The sequence below is a fragment of the Sminthopsis crassicaudata genome, chromosome 4 (assembly GCF_048593235.1).
Source record: "Sminthopsis crassicaudata isolate SCR6 chromosome 4, ASM4859323v1, whole genome shotgun sequence".
Lineage (NCBI taxonomy): Eukaryota > Metazoa > Chordata > Mammalia > Dasyuromorphia > Dasyuridae > Sminthopsis > Sminthopsis crassicaudata.
Window position 1 is genome coordinate 74,361,606 of NC_133620.1, and position 17,705 is coordinate 74,379,310.

At 31.0% G+C, this 17,705-nt stretch overlaps 2 protein-coding genes across 5 annotated transcripts in view; one reads left to right on the forward strand and one right to left on the reverse strand.

Annotated features, from left to right (window-relative positions):
* The window catches only part of TRMT1L (tRNA methyltransferase 1L), a 90,753-nt gene extending 87,553 nt beyond the window's left edge, over nt 1–3,200 (reverse strand). Inside the window, exon 1 of the mRNA XM_074308587.1 lies at nt 3,146–3,200. The gene's annotated coding sequence lies outside the window, so the exon portion shown is untranslated. The remainder of the gene's footprint in view (nt 1–3,145) is intronic.
* Nucleotides 1–17,705, forward strand: part of SWT1 (SWT1 RNA endoribonuclease homolog) — a 129,642-nt gene that overhangs the window by 42,337 nt on the left and 69,600 nt on the right. For all 4 annotated transcript variants that reach the window (XM_074308583.1, XM_074308584.1, XM_074308586.1 and 1 more), the window contains exons 11-15: nt 1,067–1,215; nt 2,904–3,067; nt 8,641–8,779; nt 13,480–13,625; nt 17,479–17,687. In XM_074308583.1, coding sequence (XP_074164684.1) covers nt 1,067–1,215; nt 2,904–3,067; nt 8,641–8,779; nt 13,480–13,625; nt 17,479–17,687 — 807 coding nt within the window. The remainder of the gene's footprint in view (nt 1–1,066; nt 1,216–2,903; nt 3,068–8,640; nt 8,780–13,479; nt 13,626–17,478; nt 17,688–17,705) is intronic.

A 17,705-nucleotide genomic window follows, 5' to 3' on the forward strand; every position in this document is an offset into this window, starting at 1 on the left:
GGGCATTTAAATATTAAGAGATTGCAGTTCTCATCAAGAAATATGCATAGAAATTGCTTAACTTTTTGAGATTTTCATATGCAGTAGCTTTTTCAGAGCAAAGTATTATCATTTTTCCTAATTTGGAGAAAATTGATTTTTTATTTTGCAAATGAAGAAAAATTAGTAATCAGTTTCTATAGGACATGTAATTATTAATTTTAAGGCTAGTCAGATGTCATTCTGCAGTTGCTTTTAGTGCACATTGAAATCCAAAATAGTTTCAATTGGTAAGCTATTTAGAATTAATTACTGAAAATAATAGTAACCTAAAAATCTAAAAATTTTATCTTTTGTATTTTGTAATGTTCGCTGAAGCCCTAAGGTGAAGGCAGTGGTAATTTTGAGACTTGATTGTACAAGACAAAGCTAAACTTAATTTAGTGGATGAATTTATAAGTGGCTTATTTTTAAATGTTTTGGGCTTTAAATAAAAACTCTTATATTTATTGTACTTGTTGGTGTTTTCCAATATAGTGGATATGTCAGAAATTCTGATTATGCTGTTAGAAATGCCTAAGATACATTCTCTCTTTGGAAAACAGTTCACTTATACATTCCTCACATTGTCCTTTCTTATTTTCCATTTCCCACCTTTATGATCTTTTATGTTTTAACCTTTGTGTTCCTGTTTCTTTAAAAAAAATTATCTTTTGTCTTTAAAAAAAACCTTCAAGACTTTGCCTTCTAAAAGTTACCCAGTTTATCTTAGTATTTTAAGTGTTCATTTAAAAAAATACTAAGTCTAGGTGACTTGCTTTCTTATAACTTTATTGAAAAAACATATTCGTAATTTGAATGTTGAAGAGATATGAAATCAGAACCATATCATGCCTCTTTTTTACATTCACAATTTTATGATTGACAGATATTCTTTAAATATCTTGTTTGTTTGTTTTTTTAAGAATCACAGATCTCATCTAAGAATATTTGGTTTCTGAGTTCTATTTTTTCATGTTATTTTATACTGTTATGTTCTTTTTGTAGCATTTTGTTGTAACAAGGAAAAATATAATTTTCCCCACAGGGATGATAGAAATTTATGCAATAAAAGCATAATAAGTGGTATAAAATCACTCAGTAAAGTGGAATTAAGTGCAGAGTTGCTGAATCTCAGTCCCAAATCAGTAACTGTGGACAATCAACCACATGTTTCTAATCAGTACATCAAAGCAGGTTAGTGTGTTCTTATATTTATATTTCAATAAGTAACCTCAGTATACAGTAATCATCAGTAGCCTTTGACGTTTGTAATTAATATTCTTTATCTCACTGAACAAAATAGAGGTTCATATAGAATCTCTATTATTAGCATGAAAGGCTCATGCAGGCTAAATTAATAGTATAAAAGAAATTTTGAATTTAAGAATTAAGTTTGAACTGGGGTGATTGTTTTTAAAGGCATATGAGCTATGTAGTTAAGTTCAATTGTGATATAAAATTACTTTTCATAACCTTTTGAGACTAGATATGATTGAACAAACAGATTAAAAACAATTTTAATTTATGGGTGTTCTTAATCTTTCAGTTTTAACAATTTGTTCTGAATATTGTACTCACTCAAAGTGGAGGTTTTTGCAGGAATCCTTAATAGTACAGTTTTTCATGCTGAATAATGTAGAAGCAGGGAGGGTGGATGCTATTGCTTATTTACTATTCATGAGGTTGTATAGTAAATGGAGTCCTAGACTTAAGGTCAGGACGACTTGAGATCCTGTTCTGCTTCATACATTATACCAGCTTTGTGACCCTAGATGTCACTTGGCCTCTCAGCCTAAATTTCTGCATCTATAAAATGGGAGTAATAATAGCACCTAACTCAGCATTGTTGTATCAAATCAGGTAACTTATTTTACAGAGTTTTGTGAATTTAAGCAATTTATAAGTGCTAGCCATTATTGTTTACTACTAATAGTAATAGTAACATTTTTCCCAATTTTCTTTGACAAAATAATTTTCCCCCTTCTATCAAAATACTTGGTGAAATTCAACATCAAACCAGACCATGAGTAATATGGTCGTTATGTACATAGCAGCCCATCTCCCAATCTTTAATATGATCACATATATTAAATGGGGTGTGTGTGTGTGTGTGTGTGTGTGTGTGTGTGTGTGTGTGTGTGTGTGTGTATTCTGCTCTTTTGCCCTTGATGGTGAAAATTTTCAGTTTAATAAAGTTGGAGATAAATTTTTTTATTCTATTTTAATTTATCTATAGAATTATTATAGGTAAACTTCAAATGTTTTTGAGTTTGACCAAAGAGAAATTATATTTAAGGTTTTAAAAAAATATATCAATTAAGTGGTATCAAGTTAAGATGAAAAATAATTTTAAATGAATACGAAGAATGGAGAGTAAATAGAATGACTAATCACGTAACAGATTTGTGGATTTTTTTTAAACAAATCATTGCTGTGGGTTAAGATCATAAAAAAATAATTTTTTTCATAGCTGAAGATTCATTAAATAAACTGCTTAGAAGTAGTTTTCATATTAGTCCCCAAGCATATGTATTAATTTTGGTACTTTTACTAAAATATTAGATAGCTTTCACCAAGTTTGACATAGCAGTTGCTAGTAGTCTAGATAATGCACAAATCTTATATATCTAGATTAGAGTACCCCATTCAATTATTTTTTTAGTTAGAAAAAAATTAAAATCTGAAACCTGTTTGTAACAGCATCTTAATTGTACTTGTTATTTCTATATCTAATGGTTGATTATTTCTGATATTTTCTCGGTGTTTATAGATAACAAGCTATTAGAAAAAGAGATGAATTATGATTTTAGTATTTTAAAAATGATATCAACTTGTTTTTTATATATTATAGAATCTTAAAACCCTCAAATTTTATTTTCCAGATACAAAACCCCAGGAGAAAAGCTGCAAGGGAAATACTGTATCATCTGGAATGGCCATTCTACTTGAAAGTGTTATTTCTGAGCTTGAAAAATGTCTTGGAACAGCTCTATCTTCTATATTAGAAACAGAAATGAAAATTGCTTTTGGAGACCTCTGGCTGGAGGTGATTATTTCAACAATAATTGACTGAAAATTTCTTGTCAGAGTTGAAGAACGAGTTTTGTAATCCAGAAGAAATTACTTAAGTGATATGATAATTGATTTTAGTGTGATTAAAAATTTATCTTTCTTTTTTTACTGTACATTGCTTTATGAATCATGTTGGGAGAGAAAAATCAAAGCAAAAGGGAAAAACCATGGGAGAAAAAAAGAAAACAGAAAAAAGAAGTGAAACATAGCATGTGTTGATTTACAGTCATTCTCCATAGTTTTTTTTTGTTTTTTTTCTGGATGCAGATGGCATTTTCTGTCCAAAGGCTGTCTATTGGGATTGTTTTGAATCACTGAACCATTGACAAGAACCAAATCTTTCATAGTTTTATCATTACATATTCTTGTTGTTATTGTGTACAATGTCTTCTTGATTCTGTTTAGCTCATCAGTTTGTGTAAATCTTTCCAGGCCTTTCTAAAATTACCTTGTTCATCATTTTTTATAGAACAATAATATTCCATTATTTAAATATATCTCAATTTATTCAGCTATTCCCCAATTGATGGACTTCTACTCATTTTCTAATTTTTTGTTACCATAAAAGGAGTTGTTACAAAAATTTTTGTACATGTGGGTCCTTTTCCCTCCTTTATGTTTTCCTTGGGATACAGACCCTGTAGTGACACTGTTGGGTTTAAAGGTATTTATAGTGCTATAAATATTCTTGTACAATATGTTCTTTTCTCTTTTTTTGGTCTCTTTCTGATATAGACCTATCCCTTTTTGTCTGTACTGTTACAATAACTTTCTAATTTTTCTTCCTGCTTCAGCTCTCCCTTCAATACATCTTCTATGTAATTACCAAATTGATATTTCTAAAACTTGAATTAAGTCCTTCCTCTTTTGAAAAATCTCTAGTAGTAGTTTTCTCTCTACATTCCATTCACTGGGTCATCTCAAGTGTTCAATTCCATCTCTTATGAAGATGACTCCCAAATCTCTGTATCTATGCCTGATCTTTCTCAATGAACCCTTGTCCTACAATCAGGATCATTAACACTTTCCCACCTTGATGTCCAATACATATTCACTTAAATATTCTCAGAATAGAACTATATTTTCTTTCAAAACTGTCTCTTCTAAAGTTCTTTATTTACACTGGGGCTACCACTGTTCTTTCAAGGTTGGCAACCTTGGCTTTTCCCTCTTATTTCTGATACCTAATTAGTAACCAAGTTATCTGCTTTCATAGCATCCATCACATGTACCCCCTTCTATCTCTTCACATAGCTGGTCACAAAGTCCTCATTATATTTTGCCTGGACTATTAAAATAACTTTCTAATTTTTCTTTATGCTTCATTTCTCCTCTTTCTAATACATCTTCTATGTATTTGCCAAATTGATATTTCTAAAACTTGAATTGATAAGGTCACTCCTCTTTTTAAAAATCTTCAGTAGTTTTCTGTTATCTCTAGGTTAAAATATAAAATGCTTTGTAGGACAGAATATGCTCTATGACATGGGTCCCACTTATCTTTTTAGTTTTTTTTCATGTTAGACCTCTTTATGTACTCTGTAGGCAAACTTGCCTTGCTAACTGTTCCTCATGCTCAACATTTTAACTCGTGCCTTTCAATTCTTTTGCATGTGGTCCATCAGCATCTAAAATGCACTTGTTCCTTAGAGTTCCCTTAGAATACTGAGTTTCCTTCAAAGCTAATTCAGGGATCAGCTTTTAGATCAATTCTACTCTTTCCAAGTTGATAGGATTTTCTCCTCTTGAAATTACTTTGTGAATATTTGTATTAGCTTATATGTCCTTATATTGACATATAAGTTCCTTGAGGGTAGGAACATTCTATTTTATATTTTTTTTAATTCTTAGTGCCTAATACAGTGCTATAAGTGCTTAATAAATGTTTATCAAATTGAATTAAAATTTTGAATCTAAAATAATGCATGAGAGACTTTATGTTGGCAGACAATTTTTAAAGTTAAATCTCTTGTGGGTCTTTGGTTTTTTAAAAGTGAATCTGTAAACAAGTGTATTTTTAAAGTCTTTTGTACCTTTTTGTCAATTATGTGTCTGTGAATTGTGATCAATTACAGAAAGCAATTTGCAAAAGTTTACTTATATTTTTATCAAGGCTACTTTTGATAATTAAGTTCATCTTGAAAAAAGTAGGTATATAGGTTGATAATTACATATGTTCTTTTATATACCTTTTTGAACATAGTACTAGGTGGCATTCTTTTAGTATTTTATTATCCTTGAGTTATGTTGTAAAAGAAACTTTTGATTCTTCTTAGAGTTGAGTCTCAGACTAAGCTTTCTCTAGCTTATTTTGGTTTCTCATTCTTTTTAATGTTTAGAAAGAAAAAATACTGTTGATAATCTTCATTCTCCTATGTATTGTTACCTAATTGAATCTAAATTGTAAACCATTGGTTTCCAGACTTTGTTACTCACTTGTCTTTATTATGTATATATTTACTCATTTATGAGTTATATATAGAGTGTTATTATATTAATTAGTATTTACATTATAGACATTAGGAATAGAAATGTAAAAAGCTTGAGGTAAAGATGAAATGGTATTTGATCCTAGAGTAGAGATCCCGGGGGGGTGGGTGGGTACTGGGGCTTATAACTGAAGTAGGAGAACAATATGATTACACCTGTACTTTATGGCAACTTCAATGAATTGACATAGGAGGAGATCTCTTGAGATAGACCAAGTAGGAGGTTGTTTGAATAGTTCAAGTGAAAGATGATGTTAGCCTAAAGTAGGATGATGGTTGTGTGAGAAATAGAGGTAGAAATGACAAGATTTTGGCAATTGATTGGAGATGTGGGTTGAGGAAAAATAAGGAGTTAAAGATGACCCTTAGTGAACTTGTGTGACTAAAAAGATAGTGTTGCCCCTGACAAAAATAGAGAAAGGAAAAGGTGGGTGGGTTTTATGGAAAAATTATGTAATAAAATCTGCAAAGCAGCTTGATTCCTATTTATCCTATAACATTCTGAGCTACCTAAAAAAAATTAGAGGTTTGGGGTAGGAAATTTGTAGATGGGAAGGAAGAGGAATAAGACTCTTTATTTTGTAATTATTATCATGGGTCTGAGAACTGCCTTTGAGGATAGCAAAGGGATACCTGCCAGAACCTTGAGGTTGTTAGGGGCAGTGGTTAGTATGTTGGGAAAAGTAGGATTTTTTTCTCATAATGCTTTCTTTGCATGTTTGTATAGTAGCCATTCAGTTATTACGTACCTGAGAGTATGACTCAGAAGACCAGAGATGAAAGGTTTTACAGCAGAAGAAATGAAGCGTTTGAATGGGGAACCAGAGGAAGGGAATGGCTGATGTGGTGGTATTGGAGACAGCACCCATGACTAGTTTCTTCAGAAGGGTTGGAATGGAAGCCTATCATTCCTTTCTCATGATTTATCACATCCTTTTTGGGGTCTGTTCTTAGTGTGGAGACAAGTGTTCTGAAATATCTTCTGCATTCTCTTTCTTTGGAAATTTTTAAGCAGTGGCTAAATGACTACAGGAGTGCTATAGATGAAATTATTTTTGAAGGTATATATTTTGTTGAATTAGATGGCCATTGAAGTACTTGTTTTTTGTTAAGCTGTGATTATTCTTGACCAATATCCTTTCTATTTGGTAAGGATTTTGAATGTTTTCTGTCTAAGATAATCTCTAGATCTTTTTTGTTTTCCCATCACGATAGCTGCTTTATGTCAGTTGAACTTTTGCAAGAAATAATTATACTCAAGGTCAATAGCTATATTTTTTTCCATTTGGAATTTTTCAATATAATAATAACTTTTATATAATAGGTTAAAGATATTATCACATCATTACAACCCTGTGAAATAGGTGCTCTTATTATCCTCATTTTACAGATAAAGAAACAGAGACTGAGAGAGATAAAATCATTTGCCTTGAGTCACACAGCTAGTAAGTATTTGAGGCAGGATCTGCACTCAGTTCTTTTGACTCTAAGTCTAGCACTAGGCACTAAGCTTTTTCAGTGATTTGTTTCAATAGGCCACTTTGAAGGCTGCTATTTTTGTTGCAGGGTTTTTATCTTCTGATTTGGTGTTAATTTTGAGCTTTAATCCATCTAGTTGATAATATGATTATACACAGTTGATTCTGATATGACTCAAAATCAACTTGTCATTTTCTATCTGTTAAAATTCAGTGATAGTTTATTGCTTGCCATGTCTATTACCTTTTGCTTTCCTTTTTAAGGAAAATATTAATGATATATAGCCCTAAGGCTTCTAAATAAGCCTTTGGTTTCTTTCATTTCCTAAACCTGAATCATATTTTTCCAACATTCCATCCTTCACTATGCCTAACTTTACATAAGTCAAAGTATTTATGAGTATATGTTGACTGGATTTAGAAGATCTTGTCAAATTCTTATTTTTCTACTTTATTTATTGTACCAGATGTTGGCACCTAAGCTTCATGTGTTTTGTGACTTTGGTGCTTATGCTTGAGACAATTAAAAGACTAGATGACAAAGTGTCACTTGAAATTATGTTTCTTATTGTTTGAGTTCATGATGAAACCAACTTTACCAATTCTTTTGTTTGTCTTTTCAAAATAAACCTGAGACTTAACTGCATTATTCCTTTTTTTTTTCCCTCATTTCATTCATGATGAGAGTTTCAATATTAACTCTTCTAAAGAATATAATTCCTTGGTCATTGGATATAGATTTTGCAGTTAGAGTACAAAGTTCTATTAATGCTTATGATTTAAAAACTATAGTTCTCAGTAGCCCTTTTCTGCCACTTTTATTCCTTGTGATAATGAGAAATATTTAATACTTTACTATTATTGTAAGGTTGTATGATGATATTTTAAAAATTCATTGTTGTTAATTTTCACAACTGTGGTGGTTAGTTAGTTTAAGTAGCAAACCCAGTGTGAGAGAAAAGGTTTCTAAAAATGGATTTCAGTAAGTCAGTTATTAGACAGTAGACATAGGGAAAGCTTTTGCTTACTGATGATTTGTAAACATAAATTATTAAAGGAAAGCATCTGTTTACTATGTATTTGTCATATTTGCCTTGCATAGTAAATGCCAGTTATTCAACAACTTTGGTCTATATAAAGACTAGTTTTTTCAATAATTTTGAAATTTTCAAAGTTTTCACTAAGTTAAGTAGATGAGATGTAGATTAGTACTAACAACTAACATGATGTTGGAGAGACTGTTCATAATGACAAACTTTAAAAATTTTGAAGTTTAATAATTATTCAGTAAGCAATTATTAAGCACTTTATGTACACAGCACTATGCTAGATATTGGTGATGCAAAGAAAAAACAAAGACTATCCCTATCCTTAATTAAGGAGCATATATTTTAATGGCTGAAATGACAAATGCCTAAATAGCTAGATACATAGAATAGATTGAAGATAGCTGTAGAAGGGAAACTATTAGCTAATGTTTGGGAATAAGGGTGGTAACCAGAAAAGACCTCTTTTAGGATGTGGCACTTGGAGTGAATATTAACTTTGAATATATGTTGGTTTTTTTTTTTAAACTACAGATGGTGTATTTCAAGCCTCCTTGGACACTTGCAGATTTATTACAGTGTTTTAAAAAACACTGGTTAGCTGTTTTTGGTTTAGTTATGGAGAAAGATTTGCTTATGACAATTGAGAGCCTATACGAAAATCTTTGTAAAGGTAAGGAATCTTTGATTTTTTTCTATGCTATATTCTTGTTTTCTTAAAATGTTTGATTTAAATTGAATTTCTTTTCAAAGGTTTTGAAGAGTTAGTAGATGCCTTATCCCTGGTCCTCTTTTTTTCTTGCTTTACAGTCTTTCTGGATAATAATATTTATTTATGATTTAACTGTCACTTTGATAGACATACTATATATTGAGTATATATTTGGCATATCCACTCCTGACCTTTCTTTTATCTTTCCTTTTAAACATATTTCCATATTCTTTATGTTGTGCAAGAAAAATTGGATCAAAAAGGAAAAAAAATTAAACATGAGAAGAAAAAACAGATGAAATTTATTCTTCATAGTTCCCTCTCTGATATGGATGGCATTTTCCATCCCAAGTCTGTTGGAATTGCATTGAGAAGATCCAAAATATATCAGAGTTGATCCTCACATAAATCTTCTTGTTTACTGTACACAGTGTTCACTTGGTTCTATTCACTTCACTCAGCATCAGTTCATTTAACTTTTCTAGGCTTTTCTGAAATCATCCTGCTCATTATTTCTTAGAAAATAACAATATTTCATTATATTCACATACTATAATTTATTCAGCCATTCCCTAATTGATGGGCATCCATTCAGTTTCCAATTCTTTGCCACCACAAAAAGGGCTTCTATAAACATTTTTGCATACGTGGGTTCTTTTCCCTTTTTTATGATTTCTTTGGGATACAGACCCAGTAATGAAGTGGCTGAATCAAAGGTTAAGCACAGTTTTATAGCCTTTTGGGCATAGTTCCAAATTGCTCTCCATAATGATTGGATCTGATCTTTCTCTTTCTTGATCTTTCTTGCCTATGGGGGAAAAAAGGTCCCTAGAGGTCCCATTGATTCTTTAAACTGATCGTGTCTAAAACTGAAGGTAAAATCTTTTCATCAAGATCTTTTCTTTGTAACTTACTTTTTTTTTTTTTTTGTCACTACTACTTATCGATAGTACATCATCCATATTTTAGATTTCATGTTAAGTTTTATTTTCTTCACTTTTACTTTCTATTTACTTATTAAATCTCATCAACTACACTACTGCTCCAGTATCTGTTTACGTCTCTCTCCTTTCTATTTTCACTTGTCAACAATTTTAACATGGGCCCTGATTACCATTCATCTGGTATTATTTATTAATGTCCTACCTCTCATCTCCAGTTTTTCAGCTCCATTTCCTTCTTCATAATTCTGCCAGATTCATCCTTTAATTTGAGCAGATCTGATCACACCACTCTTCTATTCAAAGTCCTTTAATGCTATTCAAAGTCCATTTAATGATGGTTGTCTATCTGTTTTTTAATAAAAGTTATGTTTCTCATTCTAGTAGCCAGACCTTATACAATATCTAGTCTTATCTTCCCTCATCTAATCAATGTAATATCCAAACTAGATTGTCTGTGTCCATCTATGTATATCTTAACACTACTTTACTTTTGTGCTTTTACTCATTCTATTCTTTCTGCCTGGATTCTCTTTTCTTTTCACTTAATATGTCCACCCTTTTCCATCTCAGCTTTTTAAAATCCTAAATTTTAAAAACCAGTTTAAATACTACTTCATCCATGAAACCTTCATTCATTGTTCCAAAAAGAGGTATAGAATTTATTTTCTTTTATAATTTTTGAATTGTAGGGGGCAGCTAGGTGGCGCAGTGGATAGAGCACCAGCCTTGAATTCAGGAGGACCCGAGTTCAAATTTGGTCTCAGCCTCAAAAAAAAAAAAAAGAAAAAGAAAAAAAGAAAATTTTTGAATTGTAGTAAATTTATATATGCGTTTTATTTTCTCCCCTTTTATACTATGAATATACTCCTTATCTCCACTCCTAGTACCTAACAGAAATGCTTTCTTTGTACAATAGCTAATAATTTATTGTATAGACCAAGATTTGAGAATGCAAATTTATCCTGTCTAGATTGAATCCAACATTTATTAAACACCTACTTTATACAAGGCAATGTTAGGTTGTGGGGCTCCAAAATGAAAATAAAACATTATCTTTCTTGAAGGGGCTTATGTTCCATTCAGGATGGGAGTGGAAAACTTAAAAGTACCTGGTCAAATAATAGGTATAAATAGATAATACAGTCATCCCTTCCATATCTTGGGGGTTTGGGGGCATGACATCCCAGTGATCTGGGATCCACATCAAAATTTTTGGCCCTCCCTGCATACAAGAGAAGAAGTCTGAATGATTTCTTTTATTTTTATTTGGTATTTGTAGCATCAAATTGCAAAACTTGGGTTGGTATTATGTAATACTCTGCATATATTTTGTGCATTTCTGAGTTTCCAAACTTTTTTGGTGTCATCTGCTGGCCTTCTTGTGTCTTTTGCAGCTTTCACAGAACTATCCCAAAATCCCATTTAATTTCTTATGCCAACCCATGATATATTAAAGCTATGATAGGGAAACTTGGGATGTGGAAGGGATAATTGTACTTAACAGGAAAAGATTAAAAAGTTGGTTAGATGTAGAGTTTCACAGAATAGGTGACACCTTGAAAAAATGATAAGGATTCTGAGAGGTAAAGGTGATAAAATTGTATATTTTAGGCGTTGGAGTTGTTGGTTTGTACATATCCCTCAAGGATGTGAAATGTTGAGCTTGGGGAGATAGCTAATCATTTACCTGAGTATGTCTTAGTAGCTTAACACCCATATGCTTTATGAGTGTTTATAGCATCAATTTGGAAAATTTGGGTTGATGCTTTATGCATCTTATAGCTAATTTTGAATGGAATTCTCTTTCCACCATTTCCTTTTTGTTTTTGATAATACTGTATCAGAAGTGTGATGATGATTTTTATGGATTTCTTTTGCATACCAATTACTTTAGTAAAGAGTTTTAATTGCCTCAGTTTCATTGTTATTTTGCTGTTTTCATTGCTAATTTACTAAAATTTTAGTATATTATCTTGGTTTTTTAAAAAATATTTATGGTTTTATTGATTTTTATTTAACCCATTCATTGTTCAGAATGTTGTTTTAATTTCTATCCTTTCTCTTTCCTGAATTAATTGTTTTCTTAATTTATGGTCTGTAAAGTTTGTATTTATTTCAGATTTTTACATCTCTTTATACTTTTCTTTGTTCATTAACATTCATTTTTTTGCAAAGGTACTTACTGTATGAGGCTGAATAGTAAGTTTGTTCTTATTAAGATGTCATAAGTTCTGATATCAGTTTTCAACATTCTGTTCAGTTCTGTGGGTTTTTTTTTTCCCCTACTAGATTTATCTAGCTCTACAACAAGAGCAGGAACTTTTCCTCCAACAATTCTGCATCTTTTTTAGTCTTTTTGGCATTCATTTAGCATTTCTTTTATGGATTTATTCTTCTTGACATTGGGAATTTTCATTACTGCTTTGTCTGAAATAATAATATAGTTCTGATATTTTTGGAATCACTTTATGCTTAATGAATTTTGGTTATCTATTTTGACTCAGTGACTTCTTTTTAAAATGTATTTATTGCTTGTAGCAAAATATTTATTTTACTTCTCTTAATTTATTGGGGAATTTAATCCATTCACACTTGAGATTATAATTGTTAAATTTATGTTTTTTCCCCTTGAATTTTATTTATTTTAATTCTGTCTCATGTATGTCAAGACTTGATCTCAATGATTAACTTTGCTTATAATAATTTTATCTCCATCAACTTTCTGAGATTCTCTTCCTGTGCCCCTTTTCTCTTTATTACTCTTAACATAGTACAGGTTATTTGATTTGTTTCATTTTTATTATAAATATAATTTGGATAACAGGCATCTCTAGACAGTATGATACTTTACAACTTGAATTAAAGATGTTTTTAGGATAAATTATTAATTAGCAGCTAAAATGTAAGTATGAAATTTTTAAGGGGTTTTATAAAGTAAAGCATGAAACAATGATTTTATCACCTACAGTAGTACAACAAAGGAAGTAGAAATCAAAGCTTAGAACAATGATTTCAACAACAATAAAAAAATCACTAAAAGAAATTGAACTCTAAAGTTTCTTACTGAAAAACTAATGACATTCCTAGAGAAATCAGAGGTACAATGTTCAGTCTCAGATGTGATTGTTCTCTCAGTTTTTTTTTTTTTGCTTAGCTATTTTTGTCAAAAGGGAGAATTCATTTCTTGGAACAGGAGGTAGTTATGATGGGAAAATACTGAAGTGAAAAGTAAAAACATATTTAGAAATGATTGTGATGTTAAAAAAAAACCAAAGGGATTTTAAAAAAACTTATTTTTGCAAAAGAGAACTTATCTTTAGTGTTTATCTTCTTAATTTTAACTGTTCATAATTGAATCCTTGGGAGGTGAGAAGGGGCTCAGGATAAAGCTTACGTGAAAACACTTTTAAGAAAAGACAATTTTCCCCAGGAGTTTGCCTGAGAAAAAGTGGAGAGAGAGAGAATGATAGTTTGCATAGATAATGCAGTCTTTATCTTAAGAATTACCCAAATATATAAAAGTATACTTTATTAAAACATAGTTCCAAAGTGATTAACTTTGGTAAATCTTTGCTCATTTTTGGAATCAAGTATACATTTAGTGAATGCATATCTGTTTTTTAAAAAACAATATTAATTAGTTTCCTGAGTTTCTTCTCTGTATCATAGATTTATAATGTATATAATCTCTTTGCTTTTAAATTTTCTTGATGTCAGCAAAGACAGTGGACTTGACAACAACTAAATTCCTGCTTCAGGATTCCAAACATTTGATACATGCTTTTAGTATAAGGTCAAACTATGATGGGGTTCTGCCACAGGCCTTTGCTCAGGTGAATCAATTGCTTCAAACACTCTCAGAGGTAAGATGGTTTTGGAATGCTCTTTAAAACAAGTGTCAATAAATGCTTAATGCCTAGCCAAGTACTTTTAGTTGGTAAATAATAAATGAAATATTTATTGTTATTCTAACTTGTTCTTTAGCCTTAAAGGTACATGAAGTATTAGTTGAATTAGATACTGAATAGGCAAGCAATTCTGGGTTTTAGTTGTATTATATATTTTATCCTTTCAGGAAAGAAGGGTTTTATGATATTTGTTAAGAATACACTTCAGTTCATTTTTGGGGAGAAGACCGCTCTGATTATTAATCATTTTGTTGTTTCTCCTATATAAGAAACTCACTATCAGTTTAATTCTCTAGTTAGAATTTAAATTCTTGCCTTTCTGATTCCAAACCTAAAAAACTGTAAAAAATTTGATGCTTTTAAAATGTATACATGTTTAGTAGTTCAATGTATCACAACAGTGAGACATAGCAAATGCAAATTGATGTAGCCTTTCTTCAGTATGATTTTTTTCTCTCATAAGCCCTTACTTGACTAGTTTTTTGCTTGATTTTTCGTGGCCAGTTAAGTTTTCTAATCATTCATTCATTTATTTATTACTTTCTGAGCTAAAGAAGGAAATGATGATGATAAACAATCATAGTTGGTGAAGAAGGAGATTATTAACCAACATATTTTTATATTCTTGGTGCAGATAAAAGTATATTCTGTAATGATTTAGAAAATGGTGTTTTGTTTTGCTTTGTTTTTAATTTTTAATTGGTCTCTATTTGACATCATCATATTGCTGGTGTGAAATAAATTTTTGGAAAATGAGACTTTTTTGTAGCCTTTTGTAATGAAGAGCAGAACCAAGACTAGAAGAGGTTATTGTTTTGACTTTTGTTTACGTATTGTTTTTAGAATACTTCATTCTCATTCATATCATTATTAGGAAAGATAAGAACAGTGATTCTATGTTTCATAAAATAGAATTTGATTATCTGAAATAACCTGTGCGTCTGTGATTTGGAGCTAGTTATTAACATTTTATTTTCATTTTTAGAAACACATTTTGGCATCTGGATGCTGTCGAACACTTTTTTTGCTTCTGGCACTTTTAATATTCCTCTGTTTGAATGTTAGATTTAACTGACATTCATCTTCAAATAGAGTGGGACAAAGATTCAGTTTCTTAATGCAATTGTGTAGAATTACTTCATTTGAAAGAAAATAAGAGAATAAATGATATGACAGTACAGTCTATTAAAATCTTTTTCAGACAGATAAATAGTTCATTTAATTCAGAAGTCAAGAGAGAGATGTTTATGAAGTTTGGTTACAATAACTGAACTATGAGTTTAGCATCTGAGAATATAAACTGAAAAGCCTACAGACAACTTGGCTATGCATCTAGTTGAACCATAAGATCTCAAGATCGCTTGCATATGAAATTGGAAGAACAGATAATATTCAAAGTTCATCTTACAGCTTTCTGTTGATGATCTGCTTATTTGATTTTAGCCATATTTGAACTCTGTAGCTTCAAAGGAATTATCAGTGTTATATATGAAGAGGAAGTCAGAAAGAGTAACTGGAATTGACCAAATACCTATAGAGAAAAATTAATGCTGGGAGTGCTATGTTTTAGTCACAGAGATATTTTCAGAATTTCTTGAAGAGGAAATATCTTTTCCCCACTCCAAGAGAAAAATCACTGACATTTATTTTACTAGGAAAAAAAGAGACTTAAACATCTGTTATTAGCTTATTCTTATCTGTATAAAATCTTTTAAAATGATTTTTATATGTGTGTGAGAAAAAAAATAAATTCAGTGAATTTATATATATGCATATATATATATAAATATAAATATTTAACATAAATATGTATACAGTTGCATATATGTATATACATTATATATGTAGACATACAAATAGATACAAAATACACATCATGCATAGATATATTGACATATATTTACACATATTTATTCATTCTGAATATGTTCATACGCACAATGCTTAAGATATGATTAAATATGTATCTCTTAGAATTAATAGAATAATATTAAGCTGAGTGGAATTTGGGAAATTATATAATGCTTTCAGTGATCCCAAACTGCTTGTTCCTGAAGACTATTTTAACACTAGTATTTTCTACATGATAGTGCATGGTTAGAGATTATGTGACATCATGATTTTGAAAGAATCAAAATTACGTGTAATTTAAAGGCACTGGAAAAACATATAAGTGGATGTAGGCTTGTAGCATATTGACATTGTTGATAAACATATGAAAGATAATATAAAGGATATCATCAAGGACTTGTTTTCCTCAAAAAATCAGTTATATAGGATTGCAGACAAAAAAATGGAACTTCGGCTTGTATTGTTATTGTATCTTTGAGATACTAAAAGAATCAGGAAATGTCCTGGTGAGTTGGGTAGAAGATTTTTAGAAAGTCATGACCAAAGTACCATTACGAGATGAAACAGCATGGAGAGTTTGTAATCTGTAATGGCAGAAAGGAGAGTCTCTATCCCATCGAGATCACAGAATCCTCTTGGAACAGTTTGGATTCTATGGTTCTGCCATTGCCCTATTTTGTGGCTGTCAGTTTTCTTTTTCTTGAGTATATTGTATCCTCAGCCCTTATCACAGCTTTGTGTGTAATAAGCACTTAATAAATGTTTTTTTCATGCCTTCATTGTTTCTGAAGAAAAAAGTCAAAATATAACTGATATCATTTAATCTAAGTTTCTGGTTTAAGTATAGGGCTGGAAAAGAGGCAGAAAGGGTATAATTCTATGTTCTATTTATACTCTTATCAGCCCTGTGACTATTGTTTTTTTAAAAACTAGGTTTTCCATTTCTGAGCAGGGCAGGGAGAGAGTTTTTCCTGTTAGGCAGTTTGTTGGCTCTTAGGGTTAATCTTATTGATGCGCTACTCAATGCATGTACTAAGCCTACTGCAGCTAGGAACTAATGAGTTCAAGAGATCCAACAGCCTCAGTATCTTTCAGTAACAAGAATTACCGGCATGTGCTAGTACTTCTGCCAGGTAATCAAAGGCATAGTACCAAGGTAAGAAAATGAAATCATCCTTGAGATAAAATTGCTTCACTTCCTATTTATAAATTGGGAATGATTTCCTCCCTCAAATGCTATATCTGTGTACTTTGAAAATAAATTCTACAAATAGTAGTTTGAGTTTTTAATTCATTGTTTACTTTAAAAATATACAAAAATGGACACCTTAGTTTTTTTTTATTAGGGAGAAATAGAAAGGTCTAAGTGATGCATGGAGGCAGAAAAGGGGATATTTTAGAAATATGAATGTTATTTTCTTTTCTTCCTCTGTTTTCTCCTATTCATTATTTCCTTATTCTTTGTTTCCTTAGTCTGATAGCACTGCATAGTAGTAAACATTTTTTGTTTATACCTTGACAGGATTTAAAAAAAAATTTTTTTTTGGTCACCAGATTTAATCCTGCCAGTTCAACTCTTGGATTATTATAAGAAGTATAATTACTAGTCTTTTCTATTTTGTAGTCTTAAAAGTTTATAAACTGGAAGCAAAGAAAATCCTGTTTCTTTTTTCCCAAGTTAATAGTGAAATCAGTATGTGAACTTTAAAAATTGCTTGTCAATATTGTTACTTCATTAAACAAATCAGTAATCATATGTGATTAAATAGGTAATAATTAGAAAAGGGCCACGTTCACTCTAATATTGGCACTTGCCTATGAATATTCTGTGTATAGTAAAAAACATAGCACCTCACAGGAAACTGTAACACAAATGGGCACAAGAAGTTGGCTCTCCATTTTGGACACTTGCTAGTGTCAAAGTTAGCTGCATCTTATGCAATTCTTCTTTCCCCAGGTCAATTCTAAACATAAGCCAAATTCTACAGAGTCAATTGAGTCTTTTTCAAAGAATGCTGCATGTAAAAACCAGGAGGAGAATGCACTGCTCCAACCCAGTAATCAGGAGAATACAACAGTGTTGAGAACTGAGCTTCCCCAACCCAACAGACATCAAGAAATCTGGTCTGTCCTAGAGAATGTTTGGACCACGATATATACGAACAGGTACCATATTAGCAGAGA